At 32.7% G+C, this 26719-nt stretch overlaps 1 protein-coding gene across 1 annotated transcript in view; it reads left to right on the forward strand.

Moving 5' to 3' along the window:
* Window positions 1–2029: 2029 nt before the first annotated feature.
* LOC145242454 (malate dehydrogenase, cytoplasmic-like) overlaps window positions 2030–26719 on the forward strand; it is a 47864-nt gene continuing 23174 nt past the window's right edge. Inside the window, exons 1-2 of the mRNA XM_080105510.1 lie at window positions 2030–2328; window positions 21699–21800. Coding sequence (XP_079961636.1) covers window positions 2326–2328; window positions 21699–21800 — 105 coding nt within the window. The 5' untranslated portion in view covers window positions 2030–2325. The remainder of the gene's footprint in view (window positions 2329–21698; window positions 21801–26719) is intronic.

The following is a 26719-nucleotide window of genomic DNA, read 5'->3' on the forward strand; positions in this document are numbered from 1 at the left end:
AAGGGTTAAAAAGTGTACAGTAGAAATTGGACAATATAGTAATCGTTAGTAATGGAAATTCGGTAAATTTGTTAACAAGTGGAACAGCACATCAAGAACTTGTTTACGTTAGACTTGAAGACAACCATATTGTAGTCAGCTGGAAAGCAGGAAAACGGAAGACAATTCCACAGGCGTGCAGTTCTAAGAAAGAAGCTTTGTTTATGGAATCTACGTTTAGGTTTAGGCACAGATAACGAGTGGGGGGAATTATTGATAGTGTTTTCAGCTAGAGGAGTGTTTCTTGTGAAAGTTTGGCGAGGGGGGACCATAGACTGAAGCTCAGTCGAACACTTTCCATGAAAATAACGATACAGCAGAAACAAAGTTGCAACATCTCTTCTGTGAGATAGAGGTTGCAGGAAAGAGAAAAGGATATCTCCTACGAGGCTACGGAGTCTATTTTGAACTCTATCAAGGCAGGACAAATCCTTTCTAACGGCTCCTGCCCAGATGTGGCAACAGTATTCCATCCTTACACGTACCTGGCTCTTATATAGATAGAGAATTGCATCAGCAGTGAGATATCTACTGGATCGATAGAAGGATCCGACCATTTTTCCAGTGGCCTTGGCAACAGATTTGATGTACGTTCCATTTAAGATTAGGAGTAAAGGTCAAGCTCAGGAGCTTGTCAAAACTTGAGGCCTCCTCAAGACGGGAGCCATTCATTTCAATTGATGCCAGATGGGGATTAGAACGTTGATGATGTAAAGAAAGAAGCTTGGTTTTAAATTCATTAAAAGTAACCAGCCACTTCTTTCCCCATTGTACAATGTGATCAAGATCAGAGGAGAGAGAATCAGAGAGAACTTGGTCGTTTACTGTCTTAGATGTGCTACCATAGATGGTAGTGTCATCAGCATAAATGTCTGCAAATGATGTAAGAATGTGATTTGGAAGATCATTAATGTAGATCAGGAAAAGAGTTGGGCCCAGGATGGACCCCTGAGGGACTCCAGCATTAATACCGTGAGCTTCTGATTTTTGCCCATCAACTACTACTCTTATGAACCTATTAGAAAGAAATGATTTAATAACTGAGAAGACATTTCCAACTATACCATAGCTAGAGATCTTGTGAAGTAAACCTTTATACCATACCCTATCAAAGGCCTTAGATATGTCAAGAGCAATTGCCCTAGAAAGGTTGCCTCCGTCGAGAGATTTACTAATCCTATGAGATAACTGTAAGCACATCTGCTGTAGATCTAGCAGAATAGAAATCATATTGTGTGTCACTAAGTGGTATTCTGACTTACTCCTGCCACATTTCTTATCATCCCTCACAGACTTTCTGTCTTTCTTGAATCTCTTATACCTCTCAAAAACTGATGCTCGATTCATGCAAGATGATCCAAAAGCAGTCTGAAGCATTCCATACATTTCTGTGGCATTTTTTCCAAGTTTAAAACAAAATTTTATTGCATATGATTCTTCTAAAATGTCCTCACGTCCAGATTACATTTTTGAAATTCACCAGCTGTGACAATCAGGCTTTAGTAGAGTGTATTCCAATTCGTGCTGTATCTGTTCATTTGAACCTGAAATCAAAAAAATTGGTCAGTCATCTCATAAGATGTATAGCAATAGCATACTGAATTTTCAAGAGTCTACAATAATTTTAAATATCTGTACAAAAAAGTCTGGAAACGTATTGAAGGCAACTCGGAACATAAACAACCAAAATGGCTACTTAAAATCTAGTTCCCTTCTGGAAGGGTACAAAAATAATGGAGGTCGTACATTTCCTAGCAAGGCGCTTCAGGCGATCAACAATAACGTAACCCTTTCCCGAGGGAGGGGGTAAAGCTTAGGAGAATGGCATCCTCTATGACCAAACCGAATCATAACTCATTTAAACAAAACAGTAGAGCTGAACAAGCCCAGGAATCGGGATGTACTCCCCCCCCCCCCCCGGTATTTTATAAACTCTAAATAGATATCGAGGGAAACTTTTTTTTCTATATCTCTACCTGAGAGAGTTATATTGGGTGGGGAAGAGACGACTCCCGCATACAAAGGTGGATTCCCAGCATGCAGCAGCGTTGAGCAATAAATCTTTCGTCTTCGTCTTCTCCACTTGAATAAACCGCTTCATTCGAGTCGCACCGGTTCTTCGATTCTTTCGTTTGAAACACGTCGACAAGTTTTTCTCCCCGCTACTGACCAAAATTTGTCTCGAAAACCCTTTTGGTATCCCCAAATCTACTAAGAATTATTTTTTAAATATCAGTTTTAAAAAATAATTTAGATAATATTTTTCGTCGACTTCAACCAACAATAATGGTAAGAATTTTAAAAGTTTTATTTGGTACTAGTGCAGAGAGTGAGAGTGACTCAGAGTGACTGATTCGGACGTAAATAATAACGTTATTATTTAAAAAAGCCATTCTTAATATGGGGAGGGTGTTTTGTACCTATTCTATACTTCAACCTTACAATTAAATAATAAAAAAAAACAATTAAATAAAAAAAACATATAAAATTTTAATTAAACTTGGAAATACGATTTAAAAAATAAAAGCACGGAACACCTTTTATTTTAACTTCAATTATTTTCACCTTGATGAAATTAAATAATAAAACTTGAAAAACAGTATATTTTTTTATGAAAATTTGACTTTTCTTTTTTTAAAGATAGGAAATCTTACACTAATAAAATACACAATTTTTGGTACTTCTGCAGTTTACAGGACTTGCTGGGAAGAGCTTTGAGTATTCTGTACTTTCACTGACGATTTAATAAACAAGATAAATTTGAATTTAACTCGAAAATCCTCACTTCTGATTTGTTTTTTACAAACATTTCTGAAGATTAACATTTAAAAATTTTCTCTTGTATATTAATAATAATACATAATAATAAATGCATAAAGGAAAGCCGAGCCTTTTTTACTTTTAACATCAACGTATGTCTTTCTGTCTGAACAACATCCAAACTAAAAATAGCAAATTGAGGTTAAGGACGTTTTTTTTTTTTTATTTCCATTTAACAATCATAACTATTTTTCAACAAGTCTCATAAGATTTTTCATATTTGTAAAAATTTGTTTTAATAAAGTATTAAGATTTCTATGAATTTAACGTTATGCAACCTTTGAGTTTGGAGGGTAGATTTTCGAAATAATTATGTGCAATTGTGCATTTCTTCATTCTATTGACAGATGAAAATTCAATAAACTTTTATTTTCAATCTGAATTTAAAAAAAACAAAAACAAAAAAATTTGAAGAGTTTACTGAAAATATTTTCATTTTACTTCTTGAATATATTCACAACGTTTCGGCCGATATAACCCCTCGACCTTCAGCAAGTGCTTTTTCGAACTTGAGAACTGATTCTTTTATTTAATCCACGAAATTCCGGATACGTTTTCGAGTTCGTCATAAAGATTTCTGAATTAAAGATCCATGTAAAAGTTGGAGGTTACATCGGTCGAAACGTTATGAATATAACAACCACAATGAGAATAAGTCCGAATGCAGAAAAAATTTCGAAGCATAAAAACAAATCTAAATTTACATATGAATAATGCTTTAATAAACTGACATTTTTAAGTTTGTTTTTAAATAAGCACTTTTGCTAATTAATATTTAAAAATTAGAAAGTTTTCTTTTTCAATGTTTCATTTCAAAAAAACTCTTTTGAACCTTTTAAAATCTAATTTAAGAAATGGAGATTATTTTATCGTTCTCATTGACCTTTTTGATAAAAAATGTCCTTGCGAAGCCGAAACCGTTTCAATCGCACATTTCCATTTTTTTCTTCCTTTCTTTAAAAAAAATTTTTTTTTTTTAATATATAATAAAGACAACTTCGTGTGTCTATTTTTCACCTATATGATTTACACTTTGAATTATCTGTTGGCTATTAAATATTTATTAAATAAATGCAATAATATAAAATTTAAATCCTATTTTAACAAAATATATTACGAAATTAAATCCATCAGAGTGCATTTTTGTTTGTTCACGAAACGGAAATGCACTTTCATGGATGCACGCTCATTTTAATATTGTTTATAGTTTTAAAAAAAGCGAAGGAATTACTTTGTTCTTTCGAAATTTGAAAGTATTTAAACTGTCGAATAGAACTGGTCTTAAAATGATATATTAATAGATTGAAAGTTGTGGGAGCTTTTTATTATCTCAAATGATTTTGTAAATTAAAACATTACACTAGCAAAGTTAGGTCTATAACCATTTGGCTCAATAAGTTAATGAACACGCTATCTTACACAGTAATAAATTTAAGTTTCAAACCCCGTTTTAAAAATGACTTAATTACAACAACAATAAACATATACAGATTCTCAAGTAAATAGTTATTTTGGTGCTTCTACAGAATTTTAATCGAACTTTTCTGTGTGTTTTACCCTAAAACTAATCCTAAGTTTTCGATTCAAATTCTAGAAAAGCACCATTCTTTTTAAATATTTGGCCAATGTTTTTATTAGAAATAATCTAAAACAAAAAAAAACACCCAAAGAACTATGGAAATATGAATTTATTTAAAACAAATCAAACGAAGAAGCACCTGTTTCGATTTCCAGCTTTGAAAGACTTTCAGTGTATGAATTGATTTGATATTTTCCAATCATAATCCTATGACCTTCAAAATGATTTCCGGAGAATGAGATGGTGGGGTTGGGGGGGACTGGGAGCTGATAATAAACAATTAAGAAAAATACCTGCAAATCAATTTTGGTTCTAAAATGAAAAGAAATGTCTTTAAAAAATTTTTTTTTATTGATTTTCTATCGAATTGTTCAAAATTCTTCAATTTTAGTTAACAAAAAATCCTGTGATAAAAATCAATAAATGATTTTATTCTTCCTATGTATGACCTCCTCCTGTCGGAACTTTCTTCTGGAAAGCGGGAAGCATTAACGGTGCCCGCTCCTGCTCCTCACTGCCAGACCTCCGGAATTAAATTTCGGGGTTTCGAATTTCAATGTGATGTGTGTTTGAAAATTACTTCTGTTTTTGTTTAACAGCACAGTGTTTATCTGTTAAACAAAAACACTTATGAACTTAAATTATCACCTTTCCATAGTTGGCTTCGTTCTCGACTGTTTATTAAAGATGGCTACTCTGCTTCATCTTTTCTAGAGTAGATCCTTCTAAATTGAGGCAACTTAAATTTTTTATCTTATCTGAGGTGCCCCACCTTTTTTTTAAGAGGCTGGACATCCTATCTCTAAAAACCGACCTGGAAATGTTCTCTCTGCCCTTATTCAGAGGCAATTAAATATGGACTATATTGTTGACTTTTCATTTCAGCGTTTTTCACGTGTACGATAAAATTATTTACTGTTTTTAATTTGTTTACAAAAACGTTTTAATTTAAGAGTAATGCAATTTCAATAACTGGTGCTTGTTAAAATAGTCGGCAGATCGATTTTTTAAAAATGTTTTAAGCAAAAACAATATTACGTACGTAATTGTCATGTCGAAAATAGTACTATATCGAAAAATTACGAAAATTCATCGAGTAGAACAACTATTATTTTTAGTAAAACAAAGTTTATCGCTATGGAAAAATATTACATGCCATGAACAAGTAATCTGAAATATTCGTTCCGAATCATGTCACTTCTTCTTCACTTTACAGTTTTACCCAATTTTCCGTACAAATTACTTTTAACTATAAATTACTCGGTGGATTTTTGTAATTTATAGATATATATGCATCTCCACACGTTTGTGTAAAACGTCACCATTGTACACATTAACAGCAACGACATCAAATTCGTGTTTACTGTTGAGCCAATAAGAGCGTTGACACTACAATGAATAAATAAAATTTACAATAAAAAATGGATAAAAACAATATAAGACTTGCCTTTTGTAAAACAAATAGTATTATTAACGGACTACACATATATTACCATTTTCGACATGACAATTAAGTACGTAATATTAGTTTTGCTTAAAACGACATATTTTAAAAAATTGATCTGTCGACTCTATCTTAACAAGTACCAAATAACTTAAGAATTCACTATCGGACAGTTTAAAGCCCCCCCCCCCCGCACTTTTTTTTCGAATGGAGACGGTGGCTAGTTTTTATTTCAGTCAAATCAGTTAATGAAAGAAGCATTAAAAATAATTTAATTTGATCGAACACGTGAAATGCCGAAATGAAAAATAAGGTCGAAAAAATATAGTCACCATTTTTGTAAGCGCCCTTTATCTTCACTCTACATCCTTACTATATCTAAAAAATGGAAGATATTATGACGTGGTCATTTCAGAATTGACTTTATTTCGAGCTAAAATAAATGAAAATTTGTTGCCTCAAAATTTAATTTTACCTGTGTTTTTGTTTCTTAACCAAACAAGAGACGTTAGATTTCGATCGCGCAACTATTATATCATTGAGTCGATTTACTGATTTCTTTTTTTTTATTAAAAATTTGATTCAATAATTTAATGAACAAACGATAGTCATTAAAAAAAAAAACATTTAAAAGAAAGAGCAAAACAAAAGTGAAAGTAAAATGCCGGCTCGTTACGGCGAATTGGAAATATTGTACTTTTTATTGTCTTACAAAAAGTCCTTGTCCGAATTTCAGATTAAAAAAAAAATGTTATTGTGCTGACCGACTGTTGACCTCTCTAGCCCTCCCTCACAGGGATGAGAGGGTGTGTGGAAACAGCAAAATATCCAAATAAGTCTTGCTTTTTTTTTTTTTTTTTTTTTTTTTTAATGTAGATTAAAAAAAAAAAACCCCAGCAAAAACGCACTATCAAAACTTATTTATTTTTGTACGAACTTTGTCCTATATAATATTTACTTTTTCTTTCCACGGAGAGTCGATGTGACACCGAGGTCCGTTTAATGTAAACGGGAGGGGATATCCAACTCTCCAACCATAAAGAGAATGTTACCATGATCGAGAGCCTCGTTGGTATTCGCCGGTAGGTACGCTTGAAGCGTGACCATCGGCATAGATGGCCTGTCAGCTGAAAAATGACGTCATCGCTATAGGTCCTAGCAAGCAAAATAAGTGAAACACAGACTGTCGATAATGAGCAGACCTTTTTTACAGAAAGCGTTAGAAAACTTCAAAATTGGATTAAAAAAGATAAACATGATACTTTGCACTGAAACTCATCCAATATTAATAATAAAAATATTAATAAAAAACGAATTGAAAGGGAGAAAAGTTGTTAAAAAGTTTAAAAAGAAAAGGAATCCAATTTGATTTGTATGAAACTGAAGTTTATTCAATAGAAATAAATAAAAATGAACAATAAATATTTTTTAAATAAAAAAAACAATATTTTAAAAATCAAAACTGAAAAACAAATGATAAATTAGTTTAACTGAATAACGAACAATAAATTAGTTTAACTGAATAACAAACAATAAGTTAAAAATTAAATTCAAACAAATGTTAGTATAAACAAAGTTACTGAGGCAGAAATATTTCAAACATTGAATATTAAAACTTTTCAAAAATCGGTTGTAGAATTTAATTAAAAGTTTGAATTTTTCTTTTTCTGATATTTTTTTTTTTTTTTTTTTTTTATTAATATTGTCATTCTCTTTGCGACAAAAATTGTTTATAAGGGAATTCGGTGAATTCCATATCAGCATTTTTTAAATTTGCTGACCCTCATCACAAAAGTCAACATGAAATAATCGATTTTGATCAGCCAAAATATTTAAAGTTATGTACATGTGTTACATGATAAGGGCTGTCCCCTTTTCATGTAAGTATAAAAATAGAGAGATTTAGTTAAAATGAAATAGAATAGACGAAATTCGAACCTCGTAAATTAGGTTTAGAAATAGATTACGAGAGAGAATTAGAAAATGGAATGTAAAACAAACGATTGTTTAGCTTAGAGATAAAATAGTTTCAAGAAAAGAATGTGCACTGTCAATTTTGTTATGAAAATTCAATTGAAAGAGTGCAGCTACAAGATAATTTAATAAACATGTTTTTAACATATTGGAAATATAGGTTACTGAGAATATAGGTTAAAATTCCTTTTGTAAACAAAGGAAAAAGTTTTGGACACTCATGTCCAGAACACGTGAAAGAAGACACATGTTTTAACATGTGTATGACGTCATGGAAAAATGGGAAGTTCTAGAGATAGTTAGAAACTGAGGAGAAACTGGGGGAGAGGCAGAGGGAGTTTGAGGACGACAGACGATAGTCCAGTTGGGATTCGAACGTCTAGAAGCGAGACGGTCACTTTTGAAACTTAGAATGTGAAGCTTTGAATCCTTGATGATGAAAACCACGGCCGGTCGTGAGAAGAAATAAACCCATCATGTGTTTTTATAAACGTCTTTGTGTTGTGATTCTATCAAAAGGTAAAGTGAAAATTGTTATATGTCTTGTATACCATGTGTTTTAAAATGTCTTGACATACACATCTCATATCTACAACGTCTCTCTCTAAGACTGTCTGAACACTGTTTCCTCACTCAAAGAGCTTCTATTACATCTCTAAGTAATAAACATTTTAATATATATGAATCTTCATAATAGAAACAACAAAATTCTTTATAACACGAACAATCTCTCATTACAACATCTCTTACAGCAACATCCCTCTTACAACGACATCTCTCTCTAAGAATCCCTCTTAATAAAACTCTTACTAAGACTGCTCGTTTAATAAGACTTAACAACAAGAAAAGAATAATCATAATAATAATGAAAATTAATTATAACACATGGCTAATTTTCTCTGAATCGAATGTAAAAAAGAATCCTATTTTGTAAGTTTGTTTATAACTATATAATTATATAAAACAAAATTATTAGTTATATCATTTGGGTATAGCAGAGAACCTCTGTTAATACCCTGAAAGTAGCCGTTTAATTCAGCTATTTCTTCAAGTCTCTCTCCCGGATATTAAATTTTTGCAGCTATTGCATTTCAGTTTTTTGAAAACTGCATAACAGCAATAACCTGCTAAGTATAACAGGAAGTACTTCCTTGCATTGATTAACATCATCTTCTGTTACATCTGTTAAATTTATAAACATGTAACTCTTGCTCCCTTGTCATTTCATCCCAGTTAGTTTCTTTAAAAATTTTTCAATTCAATAGTTCGATTATTAATTGGTAAGCTCAATTTTAAAACTGACAACATTCTGAGATTTTTTCACATTCATACACCTGACGTATCGATATTTGTCGATACTGGCCAAACCTTGCCTCAAGGTTATCTGTCTGAAACTTTCCTGGTAATATATACATCATGTTCAGTACATTTATACAATATTTAGTCAATTCTAAAATTGCATAAGTAGTATGGTGCAAAGCAGTATATGTTTCCTTTGTTAACTTACCAGTTCTTCCAGGAATGCTATTCCAAGTTTCTAACCAGTCACAGAACACATTTAGGAACTATAATTATCACTATTTAATGTAAGTGGATTAGCATATTTATTACAAAGTCAACAATCTTTATATGGTGTTTTCACATTCAGTATTGTCCACCAAATATAAAATATTTTAATGTATTCTGCGATTTCTGCATAATTTGGCAAGCATTCTTGTTTTCCTAAGGTTAGCAAACCTTGAATCGTATATTTGTTGAAAATTTGCAAAACCAAATTAACATTTTGCTTTTCAAAAGTAGTCGGAGAAAGAGCTTTTGAAGTCAACTTATAACAATATTTCACAAGTGATTGAGATTCTAGGGCATAAAGTTTATGTAAACTAAAAAATGGAGCATTTTGGATGTTATCTAATTCATGATTTCCATTATAACAAAACTTTGGGAACATCATGCATTTATGTTCATCTTTTTGGCCAAGCCAATTGTTTCTAATGCATTTTAATATATGCACTGAATCGAATAAGAAAAGAGAGCTAGACGTTCTAACTGGATCGGGATATACAATTGAAAGCTTTGATGGGCTACAAAAGAAAGACATAGCTTTTTTTATTCATTGCATTATTAACAGATAATACCTTAAACCCTATATCTTCTAAGCCAATTATTACAGGTTTAATTATGTCAAATAAATTCTCAGCTAGAAGAAATTTAGTTGGCATAACATGCACAACATCATTATATTGTGAGGATACACTAAGCATAAAAGCAAATGCACTTGTGGCAGATTCATTGCTGTTGTTAGCTAAGCGAACAATATTACCACCTTTTATAATCAAGATAAGGTTTGAGATGTATTTTATCAACAAGTAAAGATACTGTGATGTCATTCTGCATTAGTAACTTGAACTTACTTTTAATATACACTAGCGAGGGGTGCCCGGGTGTTTCGAGGTGCGTGTGCTCGGGCAGGGGTGGGGGGTGTTAATCAAAACATAAGAATAAGCGAAGTAAATATTAAAAAAAAATATACACAAAAAAACTAACGCAAGGCAAACGAACAGTTAAATGTAAAAATCGGAAAAATAAAAAAAGAAAACGCGAAACAGAAAAACAAACGTTAAAACTTTGTTAAAAAATCTGAAAAATAAAAACCCGTGAAAAATGGCTTATATAACCCTGTTTCAATATTAAAATTTAAAAAATTGAAAAAAAAAGAAAGACATCTCACACTACGATTAAAACCCAAAACCTTTAGATAATGAGGCTGCGCTCTAAGCAACTGAGCTAAGACGACATTGACGAAATTGTGTTGGTTTTTACAATATTTAAAGTAAATCATGTTCCGACATTGTATGCTGCATGTGTAGTAGCGAACTTGTCATGAGAGGATGGTTTTTGCTGACCCCTTCCTGTAGAAAACTGATGATTTTAGGGTGAAGAAATTAATGTTTTTGGACAATTTTTCGATATTTGTCGGGCGAAGGTTGGAACTTTAAAATGATACCGATCTCGTGAAAATCCGTGACCTGTGTCAAAAGTTTTTGCGATACATACAAACACACATACATACATACATGCACACATTTTGGCTTTTATATATATAGACTAGCGAGGGATACCCGGCGTTGCCTAGGTGTTTTTCTGTGTGTGTGGTCAGGCGGGGGTGGGGGTATTAATGAAAGTCTAAGAAAATAAAAAACCTGCTTAGTGGTGGGGTACCCGGCGTTGGCTGAGTGTTTGGAGGGGGTGGGGGTGTTAATGAAAACCTAAGAATAATCGAAGTAAAAACAGAAAGCGGGGGGGGGGGGTACCCTGGGGTGAGGTAATCAAAACATCAAAAAAAAAACATGCACAAAAGAACTAACGTAAGGCAAATGAACGATGTTAAATGTAAAAATCGAAAACAGAAAAACGAATGTTAAAACCAAAAAAAAACATGTGAGAAATGGCTTAAATAAGCCTGTTTCGATATTAAAATTTAAAAAAATCGGTGGGTACCCAGGTGTTTTTGGGTGTGTGTGTGTGTGTGGTCAGTCGGGGGTGTTAATGAAAACCTAAAAATAAGCGAAGTAAAAAAAAAAAACAAAAATGAACGTTACGTGAAAAATGGCTTAAATAACCCTGCTTCAATATTTAAATTTAAAAAATCGAAAAAAAAAAAAAAAACTCCCACCACGATTCGAACCCAAAACATTTAGATAACAAACCAATGTGCTAACCAACTGACCTAACACGACGTACATGAAATTTAGTCAGTTCTTCAACTATATAAACATTCATGACGTCATCTGACGCATGCGTAGAACTGGTCGTCGTCATGAGAGGACGGTTTTTGTTGTAGAAAATTGTGGATTTCGGGGTGAAAAAAATTAACTTTTTTGGCCAATTTTTCGATATTTTTCGGGTGAAGGATGGAGCTTCAATATGATACCGAGTTTGTGAATTTTTGTTCTGTCTGTCGAAAGTTTTTAGCGGACACACAAACATACATACATACATACACACATTTTCGCTTTTATATATATAGACTAGCGAGGGGTACCCGGCGTTGCCCGGGTGTTTATAGGTGTGTGTGGTGTTAAATAAAAAAGAAACCGGGGGGGGGGGGGTAGGATCGAACCCAAAGCCCTGAGGCGAAGTTTGAAAATAAAATCGGCCAGCCAGAATGAGTTAGTGAAAGATGTTTGAAAGTCGTCGAGCGTTGCAATGACGATGTAAGCATTGTTATAAGCGAAGTAAGAAAAGAAAACGTTTTAATTAAACGGGGGGGGGGGGGGTTAATCAAAACATAAAAATAAAACACAAAAAAATCTAACGTATGGCAAACAAACGTTGAAAACAGAAAAACAAACATGTGAAAAATGGCTTAAATGAGCCTGTTTCGATATTAAAATTTAAAAAATCGGTGGATACCCAGGTGTTGCTAAGTAAGCGAAGTAAAAAAAAAAAACAGGAAAACAAACGTTACGTGAAAAATGGCTTAAATAATACAGGGTTCAATATTTAAATTTAAAAAAATCGAAAAAAAAGAAAAGACATCTCACACCACGATTCGAACCAAAACGTTTAGATAATGAACAAACGCGTTAACCAACTGCGCTAAAGTGGCGGAGATGAAATTTACTCGGTTTTTCAACTATTTAAAGGAAATCAGGTCATGACATCTGACGCATGCGTAGAATCGGGCATCGTCACGAGAAACCCGTTTTTGTTGAAAAAAAATGGCATAAATAAACCTGTGTATGGGGGAGAGGTAAATTAAAGAATAAGCGAAGTAATAAAAAAAAACGTTACCCGGGTGTTTAAAGGTGTAAAAGAAAAAAAAATAGTTTTGGTCGGAAAAACGGATTGAACCCGGAAGCCTTGACGCGGAGGTGGAAACCAAAGCCAACTTCCCCAGAACCGCTAGACTCTGGAATTCCATTCCAGGTTCCTGCTTCCCTAACTGTACTGACATGCAGAAGTTCAAGTGTAACGTGAACCGACATCTTGCTGCCCAAATCCCAACATAGTGCCCCAGTAGTTGCTGCCCCTGATAGTAGCTCCCTACACCAAAGTGGCAATGTGCCTTGTTTGGGGTGAAAATGTAATAAAAAAACCAAAAGAAACCTACTTAACCGTCTCGACCACGAGTGAGAGTAATTGATTAGCATGTTAAGTTAAGGCTTATAAAGCTAGTAAAAGAGGTTTGATTGACAGGAAGACGCTAAATGAGGTCATCGCGGGATCATTATTTTTAGTTTTCACTTCCCTCCCAGATGATGGTGGGAAGGGGGGAAAGCAGCGCGAATGCCGAGAACACAACGTTTTAATTTAATTTCACTGTATTTATACTAAAATACAGGACAAACAGGGGACAGAGCGAAATAGTGTGAATCTCATAAAAGTCGACGTAAATAAATCTAGAGACGACCCGCATTCCCAAATCCTAGATATTATGATATAGGACCTATATAAACAGTTTTAAGCGATAGTAATGACCCCGGGAGCGTGTGCAAGAAAAGCCTTTTGAAGACATACACGAAATGGCACACGCATTTTGCCTTTTATATATATATAGACTAGCGGGGGGTACCCGGCGATGCCCGGGTGTCTTGAGGTAAATCAAAACTCCGGTGGGGGGGGGGTTAAATAAAAAAAAATGTTTTGGTAGGTAAGTATGAGAATCGAACCCGTACCCTTGAGTTGGAAATTAATGTGTGAAAAAAAAAAAATGGGCGACGTTACCCATTAGGCCACCGTGACATACATACAACATACCCAGGTTTGAATTTATTTACTGAACTATAAAAACAGGCGTGCGCAATAAAAGTTAACTCTGCTGCTTCCATTTGACCTAATTAAGAAGGTCAAATAGAAGTCACTGTTTTTGTTTTTTTCCCCCCGCAACAGATGTTGGGGGGAGGGGAACCAACTCCCAATTGTCCAGATTGAATAACAATTGTCTGATGTACAACATTGATCAAAGCTGATTGCTTCTGGACATTTCCCGGCGCAATGCAGAGAACGTTGTTCGTTGTTAACTTTGAATTATACGAAAAAGCCTCATCAACATGCGAGAAGCCAAAATAGCAATAATTTTGTAAAAGTCGACGTAAATAAATCTAGATGCGACGCACTTTTCCAAATCGTACATATTATTATTTAGGACCCATATAAACAGTTGTAAGCGATCGTAACGACATCGGAACCGTGTGCGAGAAAAGCCTTTTGAAGACATACACGAAATGGTCACACACATTTTGCCTTTTATATATATAGATGAGAAGGATTCATAGAAGTTAATAAGGTTAATCTTCGAATGGTTGAATAGCATAGTAAAATTACATTTTTAGTGTCTCTTAACAGTCTGTACCCTCTAGGGGAGCAGTTATATAATAAGGAAGAAAATACCATCATTTCACTCGAATAATTAACCTTATTCATTGTCATTATGTTAATTTGTTCATGTATGAACTTAATGGCATTAAAATATTGAAATGATTCATCTTGCACTAATAGCAAAAATGATAAGATTAATTTTAATAAGGAACTTACATTAGAAGCTTTCATTTCCTGTTCTTCGATGTCCGTTTTATTCATGTTTTCCATCAAAATCTGCAGAGTATTTTCCTCTGTTACATGTTTAGGAATTCTATACTCCCCTATAGCACTCATTTCCACATCACTACAGAATACTCTAACGGCCAAGTCTGGTTCAATCATCATAGACATTTTTATTTTTGGGCATGGGCATCTTTTTATATGGCATATAATGATGGTATTGTCTTGCCTAATAGAAGTCCAATAATTTTTATCTATAAACGTTAATTTTTTTTCTAAATCATCAATATTATGGAAAGTTTTACGTTTCCATAACTCTAACTTGTCAGCAACACTTTCACATAATGCACGCTTAAGAGCAGAATTTTTTAAACGCATTTTCTTTGCGTTAGGAGACTCTCTAAAAGTGGTTGATAATGATAAATACAGTTTGGTAATATTCGAGAAATAGCACCATCCTTAAGATAGGGATTTTTTAATTTAACACTAATTGTCTTTCCGGTCCTTTCATCAAATGCTGATGCCTCTCGCTGTATTTCTTCAGGTTGAAAATGAAGTTCACATACCTAAAGAAATAATTTAAAAGAAAATCGTACCATGTTTGACTTAAAAAAAAAAAAAAAAAAAAAAGAAAATTACATGACAAAAAAAAAACGATAAAATAAAAAAATAAGGTAAATGTGCAGAATTAGTCCACCCTTGAAAAATCCTTTTAAATTACCACTTTTATAGGTTTTCGTGGGTGCTGAAAACGAAAATAACGTGTAAAATTACGGCAAACTAGTTTCCAAGATATAAAGAGATGTTAGTTAAAAAAAAGGGGGGGGGATAATTTAACCTAAAACGACCACCCACTTTATGGCCAATTTTTTTTTTTTTTTTTACATGAGCAACGAGCAATTTTTTTAAAATTACATTTTCGCCTCAAACAAGGCGAAGTGCCTCTTTGATGTAGGAATGCACACAACTAAACGTAAAATGAGCACCTACAGTTGACCCCCTCTCCCCGACAAAAATTCTGTTTAGACTTTTTGAGAGGGGGTGCTCATTTTACGTTAAACTGTGTTCATTGTACGTTGACTCCCAACCCCCCAACATAAAGGTGGCCATACTCATTTTTCTTCGCTTTTATTTGTTAAAGAAAGCGCCCTAAAAAAATGATGGCCATAAAGTGGGTGCTCATTTTACGTTAAATTTTTATAGAAAAGTGATCCCCCATTTTTTAAAACTAACATTTCTTCATATGTTGGAAACTACTCGTTTGCCATAATTTTAAATGTTATTTTCGTTTACAGTGCCACTAGCAGTATCAGAATTTTGGGGGAATTTTTGACAACCCTAACACAAACTGCGAATTCCGTTTTTACGATATCGTTTTTATTAAATTGTTAGGTGAAAGTACATAATATTTTCACCATACTCCCCATTTTAAATTTTCTAAATAATAATTTATTATTTCAGCACATAAATTACATGTAAAATTCATTTTTTATATACATACTTTCATTTTTATTTTAAAACTAGCATGGGTGCCCGGCATTGCCCAGGTGTTTCGAGGTGTATGCTGATAAAAAAAAAACAAACAAAAAAACGGTCAATTTTTTAAAACTTTGACTCCTATTATGACCCCTTAAAATTTATTGTTTAGGGCTCAAATAAAGTTATTAAGTTAGATCCATGTCCAAGGAACCTATATCTAAAATTTCACGTGTTTAGACCCAAAATTGTTGGAGTTTGGTAGAGTTCTCAAACCTTTTTAATCGTTGAACTTTGACCCCTTAATCGTTTTTAATCGTTGAACTTTGACCCCTTAATCGTTTTTAATCGTTGAACTTTGACCCCTTAATCGCCAAATTTCTGTTCGAAAACCAATCACATCCATTTTCCCAAATCTCAGTACCCTATATATCAAATTTCGAATCTGTAGGCTTAAAATTGACAGTTATTGCGTAGGGAAATGTGCAGACACACACACACACACTTTTATATATGTGTGTGTATATATATATATAGAGAGAGAGAGAGATAGATAGATAGATACGTTCTAAAAAAAAAAAAATAAATAAATAAAAAAGGCGCATTTTTTTTTTTTTAATATCTCAAACATTTTAACAATTACTCTGCTATATTTAGATGTAGTAAAATCCTTTCTTTTTATTGCATTAATCCACTGGTAAATTATTTCCTTTTTTTTTTTTTGGGAAATGAAAACACAGTAACTTTTGGTCCACTTTCGTAGTTATCTCGGCATTTTGGAACTATACATCTCGACGGCATGTTTAAATTTATTTAACCCTCCAAAACTTTAAACCAACTTCCGGTTTAGTCATGAGACACGTGACCAAATTTCAATAGACCGATGTTCATGACGTCACCAGACTAAATTATAGTCGTCGCTAGGCCATCATATTATGGTAGCCACGCTTGAAGTCACCAACAATGAAATAAATCCTACCTCTTTCAAAGGATGAAAAGTAATGTCTGAGAGAATGACAATGGATTTCGTAGAACCAATCAAATTGATTACCTATACAATTTAAGGGCTTCAAAATGACTTTAGAACGCGATGTGGAGGGGGGGGGCACCAACTTATTTACTGCCTACTGATGATGGTGAAGCTGGGTTGGTGGTGGTAGTATTTTTAAAAAGGGAAAGTGCATTCTAAATAAACTGTCGATTCGAAAGTAATTTCTAGCTAGCATTAAACTTTATAGACGGAATTTAGTATTACTGTTTATTTGTGCAAGAAAAAATGCAGCCACTATTCCTCAAAAGAACCAAGCTGTTTTTTCATTGTAATCCGAGACTAATATTAAAAATAGACTAGGGGGGGGGGACTGACCTTCACCTTTTAGTTTTTAAGGACGCAAGTTTTTATATTCTTTCTAAAGGACGAATAAATAAATAAATGGTTCTTTCGACAGGTGTGAGGCAGAAAATTGCTGTTTCTCTTTGTCATTTTTCTTCCATTGTCACTATTATCACTGCAGTTTAATCTAGTTTTTTTTATTAGATTTTCCCATGGCTGCTTGATACATCTTCAATGTAGCTAGTTGGAATACATTTTTATTTGTATAGACTTTAATTTCTTAAACATTATGACAGCATATTCTCACATCCGCTTTGCTCAGCCTCCATGCAAAACTGAAGCCTTCATTTCTTTAACTGTGATTCGATGATGTCAATCTGTTTTCTATATTTTGACTTGTTTAACCTTGCATGTGATTTCCTCCTGTCATCTATCATGAGAACAGGCAGGCAAAACAACTGTGGCTACTGTTGCATTTAAAGATGTAGACTTGCTTTTCTTTGGGACAGGATGGCAGTTGTTTAGATTGGATTGTTTCTGCTTTTTCTCACTTAAAATTTAATGCACAGATCTTGCTGTGCAGTGAGTTTGCAGCAATCGTACATGTTTTTAAACAACTTATATATATATATATATATATATATATATATATATATATATATATACAGGGTGTCCATAAAGTTCGTGTGCGCTTAAAAAAATTTATAACTTTATTTATATTTGCGATAGAAATAATCTGTAAAAAATGTTATAAAGTTTCATGTATCTAGTTTTAAGTATAGTTATTGAATAATTTTTCACCACAAAATTCATAATTTTTATATAAGTAAAAAATAAGTAAAAAAAAAAACAAAAAAACTTCATATGATGAGGAAAGGGTCTATCATGCAAACTCAAAATAAGGTATATCATTCACTTTGAAAGTGAATATAAGTTAATGGCTGAGATCATTTTTTTTTTTTCCTAAGGGATTCAATGCAAAATGATAAGACTTCATTTGGAAGAAATCTCCATTAGCAATACACATGAAAAAAAGAAAAAAAAAATACTTAAAATATCTCAATAATGGCATACATAAAGAGCTTGATAATCTAGGAAAGAATTTCAATTTTTAAAATCTGACCGAAAATAAAGAAGTTATGATTATTTTTCCAGGCTATTCTAGCGTCTTACAGCAGTTAATTTACTTTTCTATATGGTGTGCATTTTTTGTTTTTAGGAAATGCAGTTTAAGATACTTGGTATGATGGAAAACTTGCAACTCAGACTTAGGGTTAATGGTAGTATTGGAAGGGTTTTATTTTGAAGTGGGTGCCATTCAGACTGTAGTGGAACTTGTCACCCGGACTTAAAGTTAATGGTACAACAAGTTCAAGAGAGGCACTTTTAGAAGTTTGGCTTGTCACTTAGACTCAGATTTAGTGTAGCATAATTTTTTATATATATACTAACTTTTCAAAACAAAAATCAAAAGAATTGGGAGTAATAACTACTCTAAAAGGCAAGAATTAAATTAATGTGAAAATAATACTCCCTCTACTCTAAATTATATTTTATTTTTGTGGTCATTTTTTTTTTTCTTTTTTTTCTTCTAAGTGTTTTAGGGTATTTTCATAGGCATAAAGTTATTTATTACTATAATTAAAGTTTGAAAGTTCGGTATATTTGAAAAACAATATTTCTTGAAGGAAAAACCACGTTAATTTTATTTTCTTAAATAAATGTAGTTAACAAGACTCATTGATTTCAAATCAACAGCTGCCATCTACAGTGCGTTACTTGCTTTATTGCAGATCATATTTTATTTAATAACTTTCTTAATACTAAACATAATTAATTCAAATTTTGTACAGCCATTGAACACACTTTGACAGGTTAGTCTATAAAATTTTATCCAAATATTCTTACTAGTTCAAAAGTTATACCAATTTTTGAAAAAGATGAAATTTTTACTGTTTCTCGCTTTATTGCAGGAGTTCTAAAAATGCCTAAAAATGGACGATTGACTGCACCAGAGAAGAACAGGATAACCGCAGGTCTTGCAGAGGGTCTTAGAATTCTCCAGTTATCAGAAGAACTTGGTAGAGATAAGAGAACTGTGGCATCCTTTGTGGAGAAGCCAAAGATTTCACCACGTAAGGATAAGGGCAAAAGAAAGGTCATTTCTCCTCGTGACATGCGAAAAATAAGCAAAGAAGTCAATAAGGACCCAAATGACACCAGCAGGTCTATTTTTATAAAAGCTGGCGTTGCTGCAATGTCAAGAAAAACAAGATGTAGTATTTTAAACGAAATTGCAAGAAACGTAAAACCCATTTCAAAACCTCCTTTGAACCAAACCAACATGAAAAAACGCATAGCTTGGGCACAAAAATACATGAAAACAGACTTTCAACAAGTTTTATTCACGGATGAATCGAGAGCCACGCTGGATGGTCCAGATGGATGGGCTAAAGTTTGGAGTCCTAAGGGAGATCCTATGCCATATCGTATCAGGCGTCAACAAGGAGGGGGAGGAGTTATGTTTTGGGCTGGAATCGTTGGAGATGAACTCTTAGGACCCTTCAGAGTGCCTGACGGCGTTAAACTTACCAGCCAAACATATTTCCAGTTTTTGGAGGAGCATTTGTCACCTTGGCTGGACGACCTTCCACTTCTTCGTCGTAGATGCCTTACTTTTATGCACGATAACGCTCCATCTCGCGCTGCAAAAGCTACCAAATCCTACCTTGAGTCTCTGTGGATCAAAGACAAAACTCTCATGACCTGGCTGCCTTGTTCTCCTGACCTGAACCCAATAGAGAACTTTTGGTCAATTCTGAAAAGAGGGGTTTATGAAGGAGGACGGCAATTCACATCAAAAGATGCCCTTTGGAATAAAATTCTTGAAGTGTCTAGGACCATAACACCTTCTCAAATAAAAAAAACTAACCTCATCTGTTGATAATAGACTGTTTAAGGTGATTGCAAGGAAGGGAAATTATGTTGATAAATAATTCGTTTTTCGTTAAAATGTCACGCTTTGTGGATTGTATTTGATTTCTATACGGCTATATATCTGTTATTGTTACTAATTTGAATTAAATTAACAAATAAATTCATACTTTTATTACCTTTTAAACTGTATTTTCAATACGTTGCAATAAAGCGGGAAACAGTAAAAATTTCATAGTTTTCAAAAATTGTTATAACTTTTGAACTAGTAAGAATATTTGGATAAAATTTTATGGACTAACTTATCAAGGAAAATGTGATCTGCAATAAAGCAAGTAACGTACTGTAGATTATAATTATGATTGCTATTAGTCGAACTGTTTACTTTTGTTGAAAGTGTTTAAAATTATGGGAGAGAGCCTATTTAAACATGGATAATACCAAAAGAGAAATCAACATAAAATTATCATTTTAATGCATAAGAATAAAAACATTAATTTATTTAGTACTTAGGATATGAAGAATATTTACAAAAAATTGTCATTTTGAAGTTTTATTAAAAAAAAAACAAAAAGAGTGGACCAGTTTATTTTGTACTCTGAGAATAAGTGAGATTTGTTTTTCTGATTGTTTTCCAAATTTTATGACTGATTTCCTTATAGAAAATTCATATTGAGCTTTTAAAGACCATAGCAATAGCGTTAACATTTTATAATTACTTTTCTAAAAACTTTTCGAATATATCATGTAGATTATTATTTATTGAAGCATGTGAAAGGATATTTTTTTCTGAACAAAATGGTGGTATTTTGAGCACTTTAGTGTTTTGGTTTTTAAAATATGATTATTTTGATAGAATTATCTTGAAATATCCAAAATGTTTTTATAGTAGCTGGGCATTATTACATTCATTATTAGCATCACGATTGATACAAGTTGGCATCAATCAGAATTTGTGAGATCTCAAACTCATTAAGCCCTGTTTCCTGTTCATTTCTCAGAATCATTTAAAAAAAAAAAAAAAAGTCTGGCTCCCAACTCCTGCAAAAATTGCTCTTGATATGTTGTTAAAAATTAAGGTGAAAAACCTTTCTCTAAACACCAAAACTATTCCATCCTAATGTTTGAAGTGTCAGTCAACATTTTGGTTTTTGGTCCCCTGACAAGTGAGGGATTGGACCTAGTAATTCACTCCCGTTCGTTTGTTTGCACTTTTCTCAATAACCACAGTGTGGATTTGAAATTTTCTTTGCACAAACATTAGTCATTTTTGCCAAAAAGGATTTTCCGGGATAACTCTGGTTGCCCCCCCCCCTTATGGGCATTATAGGAGTAAAATTGCCCCACAAATCGTTTGTCCGTTTGTTTATTCACACTTTTCTCAATAACCACTCCTTGAATTTAAAAGAAATTTTGCACGAACATTAGTCATGGTGAAGTAAAAATTTTACTCTTGTAGGGGAGGGGGGGGGGCAAGCTTGGCTTGTTCTTGTATACTTTGTTTTAAATATTTCAGCGTAAACTCTTTTACTATTTATTTATTTATTTTTTCTTAGTCTTCTCAGCCTATCAAAGTATTGGTGACTGGAGCTGCTGGTCAAATTGCTTATTCTTTGCTTTTCTCTGTGGCTAAAGGAGATGTTTTTGGAAAGGAACAGGTACGTTCATCAACTGTATATATTTTTTCTTCTTGCTTTTGGAACCTCTTCATCCAACATGCATTCATGTGTACATTTACAAATTACTTTGCAGCGTAATCATTAGCCTCTACACAACTAACCTTTATTTGCTACACAAGTTGGAGATTCTTTGTTATGTGGGTCATGATTATTTACCAGAAGTTTTCCTTCTATACTAGTTACCAAGTTTTGAAGGTTTAGTTTATCCTTTCATCATCCTCTTTCGACTATCACAGACATGTAGCACCATGGCCTACTATACATACGGTCCCATATGTTACATGAGGTCACGTTTCTAAGAGGCCATTGTTTTTATTATGGAAAACTGTAAGCTCGAGCCACATACAACGTCGAAAATTTCAAAGGGAAGTAACTCAAAAGTGGTTTATATTAACTCTTGAAATAATAAACTTTTATTTAAATATTTTTATATTTCATTCTTAAAATACATGTTTTTATCCATATAAAATGTTTTTCACCGCTTTTATTCATGTTAATTTACAGAACAAAAGTACCTTGATTTTTTTTTTTTTTTCAAAGACGTAAGCGATCTTTATGCTTACAACCATTTTTGCGATCTCTACTTGTTGAATTTTTTCTACCCGTTTTAAATATTGTAAAAAATATATATTATCTTTTTAAAAATATTGTTTAAGTTTTGTTATAATTTGCTTAACAAAATGGTGGGCAAATGCGTTGCATTTGGCTGCAAAACTGGTTATAAAAACCATGAAAATCTATCAACTTTTCATTTTCCACATTGCAAACCAGACCTGTTTGAAAAATGGACAAAATTTGTAAATCGTGCTGATTGGATTGCAACAAAAAATTCGGTTTTATGTATAAAACATTTTGAGGAAAAATTTATTTTAAAAGGGAAAAGAAATAAGTTAAATTGGTCCCTACATCCAATACCAACAATTCATTCACCATTAGTGAATATTAAGCCATCTCTTCTACCTACATCAAACACAATGAGAAAAGCCCCAAAGGATCGAAATTACCAAGATGATGAACTACCAAATTTTCTTTCAGCAGATATAAGTTTTGAAGATTTGGAAGAAACAAAGTGTTGCCCCACTGGTTTCAGTTTTAAAAAAAATGAAAAATATGTACGGATTTTCCGGATAGATTTTGAGACAAATTTTCCATTACTGCACTGCATTTTGAGACCAATTTTTCCATTACTGCACTGAGTGCATTCGGATTGACAACCATTTACACGTTCAACTTCAGTATTATGGAAATCCAATACCATTACCACATTGGTTTGTGGTCCTGGATATGACCTTAAACTATATCCGATGGTGAGGGCCCCAGCTTGCAGGCCTTAGGGAGTGTGGAGCCACCCTTTAATTGCCATTGCTCCCAGGTCCACTCTGACCCGGAGTGGTAGCACCTGTTAGGGTCCCAACTATGGGTTAAAAAACAAATATACTATATAAAAAAAATCGTTCTTCAAAATCACCAGATTCAGCATTAAATAACCTGAAAAGGGTTGATATACAGTAAAATAAAACAACCAACCAACATTGGTTTGTGAAGGCTTACAAGGTATAGCATGTTGGAAAATTTCCCCTCTTATATTCAAAACATTGTAGCAGAACCTCCAAATTCCATTCTAAAAGAACTATACAAATTTCAACATTTTAAACCTGAGGGTCGCCCTTCATTTTCTGTTGAACTAATCAGATTCTCTTTATTATTGTGCTATACTTCTCCTCAAGCATATAAACTACTGGTTGAGCAATTACCATTTCCTTCATTAGAAAAAATACAAAAAGGTGATGTAGAATCTATAACTGCTGCAAAATCTCTCTTGGGAAAAGGTAAACTTTCTCAGGATTGTATCTTGGTGTTGGATGAAATGTACCTTCAAAAGGGAACTCGGTTTCATGGTGGGAAGTATGTTGGTGCTGATGAAACTGGCAACTTATATAAAGGTATCATGATATTTATGATTTCATGGTTGAAGGAGACAGTGCCAACTGTAGTTAAAGTCTGTCCTGAAGTGACTGTTACTGGTGACTGGCTCTCTCAGGGGATAATTGCATGCATTGTACAGCTTTTAAATGCAGGATTTAATATAAGGGCTGTAGTTGAAGACAACCCTTCTGCACATGTATATGCCTTTAAAATTTTATCAAAACAATTTGAAGGAGATAAAAAACATTTTATTACTTATCAAGATTCTCCAAACAAAATTTTTTTCTTTTTTTACACTGTTCATTTGTTGGAGAATATTTGAAACAGTTTACTAAACAAAAGCAAGTTTGTGTTTCCTTCTTTCGATTTCAATATTTTGGACGTTCATTTATGTTCACAGTTTTATCTTGGTCTGATATACATAAAATATATGACAAGAACAGAGTTTTGGATGCTACATTACGAAAAGCACCAAAACTAACTTTCAAGGCATTACATCCTGGTGACAATAAGCAAAGTGTCAATTTGGCTATTGCTGTATCCCACGAGACAACAATTGCTGCTTGTAAAAGCTACTTTCCAGAACGGACAGACATTGCAAATTTTCTTAAATTGATATGGTGCTGGTGGACTATAGCCAATTCTAATCAAAGATTTACCTCTAATTTTTTGAATAATGCTGTTACTGCAAGTGATGATAAAATCAACTTTTACCAAACATTTTTTAACTGGGTTGAGTCTTGGTCAAAAATTTCTGACTTTTGCCTCACTGCACAGACTAGCAAAGCATTTGTCACAACTTTGAGAGCACAAGTAATGCTTATGAAAGAACTGCTGAATGATGGGTATGAATATATTCTCACTCGTAGATTTCAAAGTGATCCCCTTGAAAAGCGATTTTCACAAATTTTCGTCAAATGAGTGGAGGGAGATTTTTAGTGGGTCTTTGTGAGATTTATAGCAGTGAAAAGATTTTAATCTGTAGATCCCTTTTAAAAGAAAATATTAACATTTGGCAGGAAAACCTCAATCCATTGTCAAAGAATGAAAATTATAATCTTCTGGATATTTTGTCCAAACATGAGTCAGAAATAAATGAACTATGTTTATCACTTGACAGCAAAGTAGCAGCATATTCAATTGCTGGTTATGTTGCAAAAAAACCTTTTGAAGTGCTTTAACTGTGATATTTGTTCTACTTTTATGGTTGGCAATGATACGGAGATCACTGAGAATCATTATCTTAATTATCTCGAGGAGGTTTGACAATTACATCCACTCAGATTGCTGGATTTATTTGTTCTTGCTTTGCAATTTTGGATTTTTCTTAAATCATTGAAAAACATGGTCAGTCTACAACTAGGAAGTCTGCAAAAATATTTTTAAAAACTTATTCGCCAAAGTATGTATTTACATGTGAGAAACACATTGAAAAAGTACATAAATTTGCGACAAAAATTGTTATAAATATATTCTATAGCAAGCAAAAACTTTCTTCAGATGAAATTAGAAAAGATTCATTAAAATCTTTTAAAAAGTGGCAATGATCAAAATAAAAGTGAAATTTACTGTTGAACATTTACCTTTTACAATTTTTATTGAATTTCTTGTGCTTTGTAGAAAGATACTTTAAAATTTCTTGTGCTTTGTAAAGATATTTTAAAATTTCTTGTGCTTTGTAAAGATATTTTAAAATTTCTTGTGCTTTGTAAAGATATTTTAAAATTTCTTGTGCTTTGTAAAGATATTTTAAAATTTCTTGTGCTTTGTAAAGATATTTTAAAATTTCTTGTGCTTTGTAAAGATATTTTAAAATTTCTTGTGCTTTGTAAAGATATTTTAAAATTTCTTGTGCTTTGTAAAGATATTTTAAAATTTCTTGTGCTTTGTAAAGATATTTTAAAATTTCTTGTGCTTTGTAGAAAGATATTTTAAAATTCCTCTTGTAAGAAAGATAGCAGTTAATGATTTGGTGATTTTGTAACAGAGTGAAAAACAATTTACTTCCTTTCCAATCTTTATATTCATGTGCTTTGTAAATATTTTGATATTCTTAAAGAAAGAAATAAAAGGAAAAATAATTAATGGAAATATTTTACTTTGGACAGGATAACAATAAAATATGTAAGTAGAATTCATTTAAGCATTATTTCAAATATTAAAACCTGAAATAGTTATTTAATTATCTAAGTATTAACATCTGAAATAATGTATGAATAGAAAACAATTCCTGAGTTACCTCACTTTGTTTTAGTTTCAATGGCCTCTTAGAAAATTGCCTCTCAATGTGACATATACAGCCGCACTAACATTTTCCCTAGAAGTAAACTTTGAAAGTATTTTTATATGGCTAAAGATTTTCAGTTTTAAGCAAAATCTTCATTCACGCATATGTAGTGCTGCAAGATATAACAAAAATACCAAATTTATCTTACTATCTGAGTTATAGTCATTTAAAGTTAGTTGGCGATTGTTTTGCATAATATATATATATATATATATATATACTAGCAGACCGCTTGGCATTGCCTGGTCATAAAATACGCTTAAATATGAATTTTGATTAATGCAGATTTTGTATTCTGTTGGACCCAATATGTATAGTAATTATTTAAAGTTTAAAAAAAAAATGATTCGTGCACCACCACCACCAAGAATCGAAACCAATACGTTTAGCTTACAGTTTACTTTTTCCTTTGCCGTTAATGCATGAGCTATGAAGACACGTTTGCTGCAAGACTAAAAATTAAAACATGAACCAATAGCTATTATGTTACGCATGCATATTCGTAATGTTGTTGTTCGACTTTCACCTGGCAATTTCCTTTTTTTTTTTTTTTTTTTTTTTTTTCTTTTTTTCACTTTTGCACAGATTTTTCATGGCTAAACTCAGTTTCACACATGTTTGAATACCCTATATATAAAGTTTCATGTCTGCAGACCTAAAACTGACAGGAATGTCATAGGCAAAA

This window comes from Euprymna scolopes, chromosome 21, assembly GCF_053919585.1.
Source record: "Euprymna scolopes isolate OS-2025 chromosome 21, ASM5391958v1, whole genome shotgun sequence".
In the NCBI taxonomy this organism is placed as follows: domain Eukaryota; kingdom Metazoa; phylum Mollusca; class Cephalopoda; order Sepiida; family Sepiolidae; genus Euprymna; species Euprymna scolopes.